Source organism: Scyliorhinus canicula, chromosome 4 (genome assembly GCF_902713615.1).
Source record: "Scyliorhinus canicula chromosome 4, sScyCan1.1, whole genome shotgun sequence".
Classification (NCBI taxonomy): Eukaryota; Metazoa; Chordata; class Chondrichthyes; order Carcharhiniformes; family Scyliorhinidae; genus Scyliorhinus; species Scyliorhinus canicula.
Window position 1 is genome coordinate 233,448,553 of NC_052149.1, and position 11,739 is coordinate 233,460,291.

At 45.9% G+C, this 11,739-nt stretch overlaps 1 protein-coding gene across 4 annotated transcripts in view; it reads left to right on the forward strand.

Annotated features, from left to right (window-relative positions):
• dnd1 (DND microRNA-mediated repression inhibitor 1) overlaps positions 1-10,444 on the forward strand; it is a 29,438-nt gene extending 18,994 nt beyond the window's left edge. For all 4 annotated transcript variants that reach the window (XM_038796276.1, XM_038796278.1, XM_038796277.1 and 1 more), the window contains exons 3-5: positions 4,917-5,384; positions 7,616-8,131; positions 10,016-10,444. In XM_038796276.1, the coding sequence (XP_038652204.1) occupies positions 4,917-5,384; positions 7,616-8,131; positions 10,016-10,083 (1,052 nt within the window). In that variant the 3' untranslated portion in view covers positions 10,084-10,444. The remainder of the gene's footprint in view (positions 1-4,916; positions 5,385-7,615; positions 8,132-10,015) is intronic.
• Positions 10,445-11,739: the final 1,295 nt, after the last annotated feature.

An 11,739-nucleotide genomic window follows, 5' to 3' on the forward strand; every position in this document is an offset into this window, starting at 1 on the left:
GTTGGGTAGCACAAGTGGATAGCACTGTGGCTTCACAGCGCCTGGTTCGATTCCCGGCTTGGGTCACTGTCTGTGCGGAGTCTGCACGTTCTCCCCGTGTCTCCGTGGGTTTCCTCCGGGTGCTCCGGTTTCCCCTCTCAGTCCAAATATGTGCAGGTTAGGTGGATTGGCCTGTGATAAATTGTCCCTTAAAAGGTCAGAGGAGGGGTTATGGGTTAGGGGCATAGGGTGGAAGTGAGGGCATAAGTGGGTCGGGGCCGACTCAATGGGCCGAATAGCCTCCGTCCGCACTGTATGTTCTATTGTTTTCTTGTATGCCAGTGTATTAAAAAAAATTAGTGTACCCAATTAAATTTTTCCAATTGAGGGGCAATTTAGCATAGTCAATCCACCTAGTCTGCACATCTTTGGGTTGTGGGGGCGAAACCCACGCAAACACGGGGAGAATGACGCGGACAGTGACCCAGAGCTGGGATCGAACCTGGGACCTCGGTGCCGCGAGGCAGCAGTGCTAATCACTGCGCCACCGAGCTGCCCTCCTGTCTATTCTTTTAACTATTTCACCCAATTCCTCCGATTTTGTGACTGCCCATTTCTGTTGCCTCAGTGTGTTCCTATTTCTTCCCACAAGTCCCGAAAGACGTGCTGTTTGGTGAATTGAACGTCCTGAATTCTCCCTCTGTGTACCCGAACAGGTGCCGGAGTGTGGAGACTAGGGGCTTTTCACAGTAACTTCATTGCAGTGTTAATGTAAGCCTACTTGTGACACTAATAAAAGTTATTGTTGATTCATCCATATCCAAATAACCCTTTTGCATGAAAAATGTTTCCAACTTAATTCTTATAGCAGTGACTCACTTCAAAATCACTTCAGTGGTTTGAAGGTATTCTGAGACATCCAAAAGACACAATGTTAAAAGCAAGTCCTTTCATTCCGATTGGTTTATTTCCTTTCTGCTCTCGTCTCCTGATTATTTCTTCCCTCACATTTTCTTGTTGTTCAACATTTTAACTGGCTTACCATCCACACTCTGAACTCCATTTAGCCGCCTTGCTGCCGAAGCCTCCTGGTTAGGCTGCAACTAGAGAATTGCGTCCAATTTTGGGCAGCACGCGGGTTCTTGAGAGGGTGCATGGGGATTTACCAGAAAACTTTGAGGGATTACATTACAGCTGCAAAGGTTAGCTGGGAGAAACTTGGTTTGATCTCCCTGGGAGCAAAGGAGATTTGTATGTACAATCTTGCCAGGTTTGGCTGAGGTTGACTTGGGAAATGCTATTCCCGTTAGCTGATGGTAGAAGGACTAGAGGGCACAAGTTTTAACTTTTTGCGAGATATTTTGGAGGTGTGAGGAAGAACTTTTTCACACAGCGAGCAGTAATGACGAGTATTTGCAGCCCATGAGGGTGGTGGAAGCGCAAACAATAAAATTATTTCAAAAGGAAATTAGATAGGCACTTGAGGGAAATAAACTTGATGGAATACAAGGATAAAGTGTGTGTGTGGGAGGGGGAATGGGACAGTCTTTCCCAATTACCGGGCAATTTAGCATGGCCAATCCACGCTAAATACATGAATAGGATGGGAATAGAGGGATACGGACCCAGGAAGTGTAGAGATTTTAGTTTAGATGGGCAGCATGGTCGGCACAGGCTTGGAGGGCCGAAGGGCCTGTTCCTATGCTGTACTTTTCTTTGTTCTTTAATCCACCTACCCTGCACATCTTTGGGTGGTGGGGCCAAAACCCACGCGAACACTGGGAGAATGTGCAAACTCCACACGGACAGTGACCTGGGGCCCGGGATTGAACCCGAGTCCTCGGCTGCAATGAGGCAGCAGTCTTGACTGGATTGCTACATAGAAAGCTTGCATGGACTCCATTGGTCAAATGGCCTCTTTCTGTGCCCATTAACTATGATCCCACGACTGTTTAAAATACGCTTGCCTAATAAATGTTACCAATTTCCATTAACCCCTGGCCTCAAATGGAGATAATTTGAGTGGCACATGGTGCAGTGGTTAGCACTGGGACTACAGCACTGAGGACCAGGGTTTGATTTCCCCACTTGGGTTACTGTCTGTGTGGAGTCTGCACGTTCTCCTCGTCTCTGCTTGAGTTACTTCCAGGTGTTCCAGTTTCCTTCCACATTCCAAAGATGTGCAGTTTAGGTGGATTGGCCATGCTAAATTGCCCCTTAGTATCCAAAAGGTTCGGTGGGGTTACAGGGTTACTGGGATAGGGTGGGTCGTGGGACTAGGTAGGGTGCTCTTTGAGATGGTCGGTGGAGACTTGATGGGCCGAATGGCCTTCTGCACTGTAGTGATGTTCAGAATGTTCTATGACCCAGGCGATTCTTCCCAGTGCCATTCCATTAAAGCTGATTGTGACAATGTGGGGATCATTCCTGTTGGACACAGAAAAGGGTAGATCAGAATTCTTCTAAATGCTGAAAAGTTGGAGTTTCTGGAGGCTGAGGAAAAACTGGGGAGGCTGAGAGGTTAATTTGCAGTAAAATCCCTGCAGTGCATAAGGAGCTCATTTGGCCCATCGAGCCAGACCGGCCCTATCCCAATAGCCCCTTAACCTAACCAACACAATCCTGGACACTTAAAAAAAATAAATATATATATATATTTTTATATTCCTCCTTTTTCACATTTTCTCCCACATTTACACCCAACAATAATCCGTAATGAATGTAATGTCAATCCCCATATCAATAACAACGATCCCATCCTCCCACCAAACCCCAAACATTAGTTTGCATGTTAACGTAAGTAAATGACAAGAGATCGGGAATCACCTGTAGTCACCATTAACACATCGCCCCCCCCAAACTAATGTTCGATGTTATCCAGTTCTTGAAAGTGCATAATGAATAAAGCTCATGAATTGTAGAACCCCTCCATCCTTCCCCTCAGTTCAAATTTGACCTTTCAAGTGTCAAGAATTCCAGCAGGCCCCCCCCCCCCCCCCCCCCCCCCCCCCGGGCCACGCCAGGGCACAGGGTGGAGAGGTTGATCTCCACCCCAACAGGACCCACTTTCGGGCGATCAACGAGGCGAAGGCTACAATATCTGCCTCCGTGCCCGTTTCCGACCACGGTTGGTCCGATACCTCGAATATGGCTTCCCGAGGGCCTGGGTCCAGTTTCACGTGCACCAAGCGATTACCCTAACGACCTCCTTCCAGTAATCCTTCAGCTTTGGACAGGACAAAAACGTATGAACGTGGTTTTGCCCGCCCTCGGCAATGTTCTACTTCCTTTAAGAGCCAGCACAACACTGGACACTTCAGGGATAATTTAGCATGGCCAACCCACCTGACCTGCACATGTTGGAATGTGGGAGGAAACCCACGCAGACACTGGGAGAATGTGCAAGCTCCGCACAGACAGTGACTCAAGGTTGGAATTGAACCCGGGTCCCTTGCACTGTGAGGCAGCAGTGCTAACCACCGTGCCACCCATCAGTTTTTTTTTTCTCACTCCGGATGTGGGTGTCGCTATTATTGCCCATCCCTAATTGCCCCTTGAAGGTGGTGGTGAGTTGGCTTCTTGAACTGCTGTAACCCATGTGGTGTAAAAATAGAATTCACCGGAATAGATCTTATCAAAAAGGCTAATGGAATGCTGCTCTTTATATTGAGGGGAGAATATAAACGAAGAAGTAGAAGTTATGCAACAGCTTTCCAAGGAACTGGCACACCTCGAAACATTTATTAACAAAAATGATTTTATAAATATAAACTTTTGAAACCAGTTAGCATTTAATTTAATGTTTTAACCTTTTATCAGCTGAACAATGACATCAAACTGCCTCAACGTTTACAAATTTCTTGCAATAAAATATATTTTCTCTCTTAAAACACAATGGTTCGGTCTATTTGTAAATGAGGGTTTTTTTTTTGATACATTTAGTGTTTTTATTGGAGTTTTTTTATATTTTTACACAACGAAAATAAACCTAAGCAAATCTATACACATCAGTTATAGTTTACAAATGCCCAGCATTTGAATCAGCCTCCTGACCCCCTCCCCCTCTGGCTATCTGCCATGTTTTCTTCATTTGCTGTACATACTGGGGCAATATAGTGATACAGCTGTTGCATCACATTTTGGGATACTAGATGAGCTGATGGTGTGGATTTGGAGAGAGGCGCTATTCCCACAGGTGTGAGCCAGGGATTGAGGGACATAACCTAAAAACTAAAGCCAGACCCACCCTATCTTTCAGAGTGAAGTTTTGGGAAACATGTCCTGATCGGTAAAGGATGGTCAAAGTTTGCAACTCTCTTCCACAAATAACGGTTGTTGCAAATTGATGTTGATTTTAATCTCCGATTGGCAGGGGTTAAGGATTATGGGGCAAAGGTGGGTCGATGGGGTCAAGATGGAGATCAGTCCTAATCTGATTTCACCATGCAAGGGGCCTAATCTCCTTTTCCTTTAGTTCTGTGCCCCATTTCGGCCCTTGTGCAAAATGACTGCTACACATTCTACATTGTAACGGGGCAGCATGGTAGCATTGTGGATCGTGCAATTGCGTCACAGCTCCAGGTTCCCAGGTTCGATTCCCAGCTTGGGTCACTGTCTGTGCGGAGTCTGCATGTTCTCCCCGTGTGTGCGTGGGTTTCCTCTGGGTGCTCCAGTTTCCTCCCACAGTCCAAAGATGTGCAGGTTAGTTGGATTGGCCATGATAAATTGCCCTTAGTGTCCAAAATTGCCCTTAGTGTTAGGTGGAGTTACTGGACAGGGTGGATGTGGGCGAATTCAGGAGGGGTACTCTTTCCAATTGCCGGTGCAGACTCGATGGCACGAATGGCCTCCTGCACTGTAAATTCTATGCACTTGACAAAATGCATGTCTTTTGGTATTGACAAGTTAGATTCTAGATGTCTCCGTTTATTCTGCAGGTTGGATTGGCCCTCCTCCTCTGACTGGATCTGAGGTCTTCATTGGCAAGCTACCCCAGGACCTCTACGAAGACCAGCTAATCCCATTGTTTCAGTCGGCTGGTAAACTCTACGAGTTCCGTCTCATGATGACGTTCAGTGGTGAGAACCGAGGGTTTGCGTACGCCAAGTATGCCAATCGCTGGTACGCCCAGTGTGCCATTGCAATGTTTAACGGCTACCAAATCCGGGAGGGGTTCCCTATGGTGGTGTGCAAGAGCACCGAGAAAAATGAGCTGTGTGTCAAAGGCATCCCGTGGGGGAAGCAGAGGCTGGAGGTACTGGATGTGCTGAAGGAGCTGACGGAGGGAGTGATGGACCTGTCGCTCCACCTGAACACGGAGCGGCGGAAGAAGATGACCATGTTTGCTGTTGTCAAGTACGAGAATCATCGAGCAGCTGCAATGGCAAAGAAGCGGCTTGTAGAAGGTAGCGTTCCCTCTGTTGTTACCACCCCCTGGGCCAGTACGCATCAGTTCCAGCCACACTTGACCTGGATTGTAACACAATTGAAATTAACTATTAATGCTTCGAAAATACCCAATATCTTTGGTTGCCCAATAACTAGTCACCAGGTTTGTAAATTCAGACACAATAAATTTTAATTAATTATAAGAACTATGACCCCAGGTCACTCGTGTGGAGTTTGCACATTCTCCCCGTGTCTGCGTGGGTTTCACCCCCACAAACCACAGCGCGGTAGCACAAGTGTATAGCACTGTTGCTTCACAGCTCCAGGATCCCAGGTCTGATTCCCGGCTTGGGTCACTGTGCGGAGTCGACACGCTCTCCCCGTATCTGCGTGGGTTTCCTCCCACAGTCCAACGATGTGCAGGTTAGTTCGGTTGGCCTTGCTAAATTGCCCTTCGTGCCCAAAAACGGTTAGGTGGGGTTACGGGGATAGGGTGGAGGTGTGGGCTCTTTCCAAGGGCCGGTGCAGACTCGATGAGCCGAATGGCATCCAATTCTATGATACTATGATTCTATGTGCAGGTTAGGTGGATTGGCTAAATTAGCCCTTAATTGGAAAAAAATAATTGGTTACTCTAAATTTATATATTTAAAAAAAATAACTATAATGTAATATGCAGCAAATGCAATTGGTTAACTATTATGTAATTCCTGACCCTCCCCCTTCTTTAATTCGCCCACATATATGACAAACCGAGTGGTGAAGAAAATATCACAAAGTGGAAAGGCTAAAAGACTCTATTCTAGATGGACGTCCTTCCAATGCACCTTACTCTTTAGTCCAGTCCGTTAGTTGGGTGTTCTTGCTTTCAGTCTGTAATGGTTTTCACTGTAGCTTCTTCACAACCTCAAGGCTTCTGACTGCAGATTCAGAAGCCAGCAGGCAGCAAACGTTTTTCTCTCAGTTTCTCCTCTCGGTATCCAGGGGGGTTGTTTTTTTCCCCCCATCCTGGGTCCTCTGAACACCTCCCATCTGAATCACTGTTGCTGAGCAGAATATGGTCTTTGGCCAATCCAATGGCCGCCAGCCAACCAATTGAACTGAATCTCTCCCGCGTTCTGTTTAAAAATCCAAATCTTTATTGCACAGTGTACTATTGTGCATCTTTTTGTGTTCCTCACTTTCTCTGCTCGACTTAAAGGTATATTCATGGCTCAAAAATGTGAATGACAAAGTAAAAGAAATGGGAAATAAGGGAGTCAACCGGAAGTGTCCTTGCGCTGTCTTTCGAATATCAGTGGTAACTATTTTGGAAGTGATGAGTTGAATAAATGGTCAACCTTTTTTTCCCGTTGGATAGCTGAGCAAAGTTGGCAGGATCATCTGGAGGAAAAGCGAATGATTTTATGTGACCGATTGGAGACATTTTCAAGCAGTGTCATAAGATTCCTGATAACTACGATTCTATCTTGCTCTTGTGTCGCTTTTGTAGTTGGTTAAGGAGTTGGAACTTTACCAGTCAAAAGTGGAGATTTGAGTAACTTCAGAACCATGCAACCTTTTGGGTGTGGCTGGCAAGACCAGCATTGACTGCCCCTCCCTAATTGCTCTTGGGAAGAGTCCATGTGGTGTAGAAACCTCTGCTGTGTTGTGAGAAAGAGATTTTGGCCTACCGACCATGAAGGAACAGCAGCACAAGATCTTGTGCATCAGGGAACAGCTCATTGCTTAAGTGCCACTTGATGGACCTGCGCCGGGATTCTCTGCTATCCGGCGGGGCGGCCCCTACCGGCGCCGAGGAGTGGCGCGAACCACTCCGGCGTTGGGCCGTCCAAATGGCCTCCCTCTGCACTGTCTGTTCTCCCTCTGCACTGTATGTTCTATGTTCTGAAGAGCATTAATTTAGTTTCTCTCTCCACAGATGCTACCAGACCTGCTGAGTTTTGCATCTTCTGCTTTTATCTCTAGTGTCCAGGTGGGGTTATGGGGAGTGGGCCGAGGTAGGGTGCACTTTCAGAGGGTCAGTGCAGACTCCGTGGGCCAAATGGCCTCCTTCTACACTGTAGGGATTCTATGGAAATTGCATGCACAGTCTTCTGATTTTATTTTTAGGTTAAAGTTGGTTGCTATGCAGTTAATTCAATAGCAACAGAAAGTTAGTTGTTAGCCAGTTTCGACAATAGTAAAAATAGCTCCAATTTGTGAGTGGGTTTGATAGTAATTTATTTTGCTTTTTCTTTCCTTCCAGGCTGTATTGAGCTCTGGGGCCACGCCATTGACGTTGACTGGGTGAAACCGGAAGGGAAACAACAGAGGCTTCTTTCCAAAGCCCAGCCCATCTTACCTACAGCTCCTTGGCCGGCACTGACCTGCGGTCTCCCTCTGCCGCCGCTCAGAGGCTCCATCAAGTACTCCCGGCCTGAATTTGACATCACCTCCTCTGGCTGCGGTCGAAGTGTGGGACCTGCTGGGCCTGGCAGCCGACTGACCCAACACCTGTTCCCGAAGGAGGGCCGAGGTGCGCAGAGTACGGGATTTGATGATGTTCAACTCTTGAATGCCTATTGCACGAAGAAACAACTTGGGACTCCCATTTATAGCATCCAGTCTCTGAGTTCCGATGAGCGCCGCTTTCTGTTTAAAGTGTTCTTGCCGGGACCGGCTGTGTATTTCAGTGGGACGGTGACCCTGACTTCAGGCGATCTGACTACGGGGAAGGACGTGACAAAGCGAGAAGCTGCACACCAGGTCCTCGTGTATTTAGGTGGGTAAACCCGCTCTTCCTTTTGTGTTTTTGGAACCTGTGACCCCGACCACCCTTTTGAAGGGCAAAGGCGGCAAGTGCAAGGGAACGTCAGCCCCTGTAAATCTCCAAGTCTCGCGCCATCCAGACTTGGGACTATATCCAATGTTTCTTCACTGGCAGGGAATAAAAAAAAGGACAAATGGAATGTTTGTTTTTTTACCTTGGAGGAGACTGGAATATGGAAATCTGATACAGCTATGCAGAGCTCTGGTGAGGTGATACAGCTATGCAGAGCTCTGGTGAGATATTCTGTCTGGAGTAACTTGTGTTCTGTTCTGGGCACTGCACCGCTAGAAAGATGTGTTAGTCTTTGGAGGTGCCGCGCATTGATTCACCAAAATGAAATCCGGGCTAAATTGATTAGATTGTGGGGAGAGGCTACATGGACAAGCCTTGTGTCTCCTCGCATATAATCAAAGTGTTAAGACTGATTGATTGGGTAGATCAAGCGAAGCTAGTGTGTCTGCTGGGGGATAATCCAGAACATGGGGACATAATGGCTTACCCCTTAAATTTTTAATGTTCAGTGGACGATGCCAGGAAGTACTTCAGGGGGTGGCACAGTGGTTAGCACTGCTGCCTCATGGCGCCGAGAACCCGGGTTTGATCCTGGCCCCAGGTCACTGTCCGTGTGGAGTTTGCGCATTCTCCCAGTGTTTGTGTGGGTCTCACCCCCACAACACGGATGTGCAGGGTAGGTGGTTTGGCCATGTTAAATTGCTCTTAACTGGGGGGGGGGGATTGGTACTTTTTTTACAACAAAATTTTTTTTTTTTAAATTTCGAGTACCCAATTATTTTTTTCCAATTAAGGGGCAATTTAGCATGGCTAATCCACCTAGCCTGCACATCTTTGGGTTGTGGGGGCAAAACCCACGCAAACACGGAGGGAATGTGCAAACTCCTCATAGACAGTGACCCACAGCTGGAATCGAACCTGGGACCCCGGTGCCGTCATGCAGGGGAGTGCTAACCACAGCGCCACTGTGCTGCCCAAGATTTGGTACTCAAGTGTGGTGGAAATCTGTACTTCCGGACCTGCATTCTCCACAGAAAGACGTTTACTGGAAGTCATCCCAGTGCAGCAAAGATCCTTTTTTTATTTCTATTTTCTTTCCTTTCCACTACCTAATGTGCGTGCGTGTGTGTAGGGAGGTTGGGTAGTTAGTATCCAAGAGGTTAGGTGTGGTTATGGTGATGGGGTAGGGGGCTTGTCCTGGTTAGGGTGCTCTTTCAGAGGGTTGGTGCCGACACCACATCCCTTTTTAAAAAAAAAAATTATTTAAAAAAATAAATGTAGAGTACCCAATTCATTTTTTTCAATTAAAGGGCAAGTTAGCGTGTTCAATCCACCTAGCCTGCACATCTTTGGGTTGTGGGGGCGAAACCCCGCCAACACGGGGAGAATGTGCAAACTCCACACGAACAGTAACCCAGAGCCGGGATCAAAACTGGGACCTCGGAGCCGTTAGGCTGCAGTGCTAACCACTGCGCCACCGTGCTGCCCCACATCTGTCTTAATAGGTTCACAAAAACGGTTACAGTTTTTGTTGCTTTTTACATATTCTCTTATTTTATATACCCCATTCTATTTGTCATCAAAATCTGTTGAATGTCCACTGTTTTTTGTGTTTGTATAACAGCTTTTGAACCAAGTCGCAGATAAAACCTTGGGGAGCTCCTTTTTTTAAAAAAAAAGAGTGCCGCTGTAACCAGGGAGCAAAGTATTTTCCTGTAAATGTGTATAATCCACTAGTTTTGGACTTGTCCGTGTAATACACCTGGGATAGAATGCAGAATGCATCCTTCCACATGCTGTTGATGGTTTTTATTTCCATTTCAGGTCATTCCATGGATTTTAATGGCTTTAATCTCCCTAATGCATCGACTCTGGAGAACCCCTTTGAATGATGGGTTTCACTGTGAACTACTCCTTCACTTTTGTTCGGTTTCTGATTTTTCTTTTCATTCGAGCACACCTTTTATATGTCACCTGTTTAAAACATTTAAAGTTGCTAAGTTTGCCTACTCGTTGTGAATACTTTATTTTGCACTTGAGGCGGTGAGCTATATTTGATGTGTTTGGTCATTATTTTGTTGTTGTTGCCTGATCTCTCTATCAGCTCTGTTTACAGTTTTATAATTAAAAGTTTGCCTCAAATGTGCCAACAAGACATTTTGATACTTTGGCCAACAATTTGGGACATGAGAATCCGAGTTTTTTTTTTTTAGTACCCACCAATTACTTTTTTCCAATTTTTAGCGGGGCCAATCCACCTACCCTGCACATCTTTGGGTTGCGGGAACGAAACCCACACAACAGAGGGGGGGGAAATGTGCAAACTTCACACGGACAATGAACCAGGGCCGGGATCGAACCTGGGATCTCAGCGCCATAGGCAGCAGTGCAGGCACCATTACACCACCGTGCTGCCCTCAAAGAGAATCCGAGTTTTAATGTAGGATTTTCAAAGAACGTTTCCCAAAATGTCTAAATTGTTGTTCCTTATTCTTGTTCTGTTTACAGTGGAGGAGGAGCTGAAGTATTTACAACTGCCCCCAAGTGCCTTCCCCCCCCCCCCCCCCCCCCCATGTGCACAGGAGTACATGGTGAAGTTTGTAATTAATGTCTAATAATTCAGACTGACCCTATTTATTAGACTGTACTGTTATGCTTTATTTCAGGGTTTTTTTTAACCAAAATGTATAATTTAGTTGGCAGTTCTGTTCCTTTGGGATTTTTGTTGCATTTGCTTAAGTGTAACATTGTAAATATTGCAAGCAGCTAAGTGATTATTTTGTTAAAAACCTTTTTTCTTTCTGCCCAATGGGACCTGGATCTGGCCTTGCAAGTGAGAATCTAAATAGAGCGAATGTTTTTTAAGGTATGGACATAATATTGTTTCATGTCTGACTGAGGAGCTCAATGAATGGGTCACAGCTTCCCTACTACAAAGTCTCTGGGATCACCACAATGTTCAGCCATTAGATGTTCTTTACGGCACAAGTATGTTTTATAGTGTGCATGTTGGCATGCTTACCGGCTGCCATCTAGCCAATGAGTGACTTTTGATATGATGGACTTTTAACGCGGGGAGAAAGATAATCTCTGGTTCATTGTTGACCTTGCAAAAAGAAAATATAGCCTCCAATAACTGTATTTGAGGTGATAATAGTAAATGGTTAAAAATAAGTTTTATGGTGAAGCTTTTGGTAGGCTAACTCCCCAGTCTGCCCATTTGATACTTGCCTTTTATTCACATGTATGAACCTGTGAAACCAGGAGGGCCAGTCTGTCTATAATGATGCTGTTCAGAAGCCATTTGTTGCCACATGAATCTCTCTTCAAAATCCAATTGCATCACACCTACTTCCAACAACTGTGTTTGGGGGAGTAAATGTCCTGAAGGATGATGGATCTTTGTATCATTTGACCCGAACCCACTGAACTGCACATTAGAAATGTATTCAATGCCATCTCGGGAGCCGCCCATACTGGTCGTATGAAAGTGAGACTTCATTGGAAAAGTTTATTCATAAACTGATGTGTTGTTACTTTTGATTTGC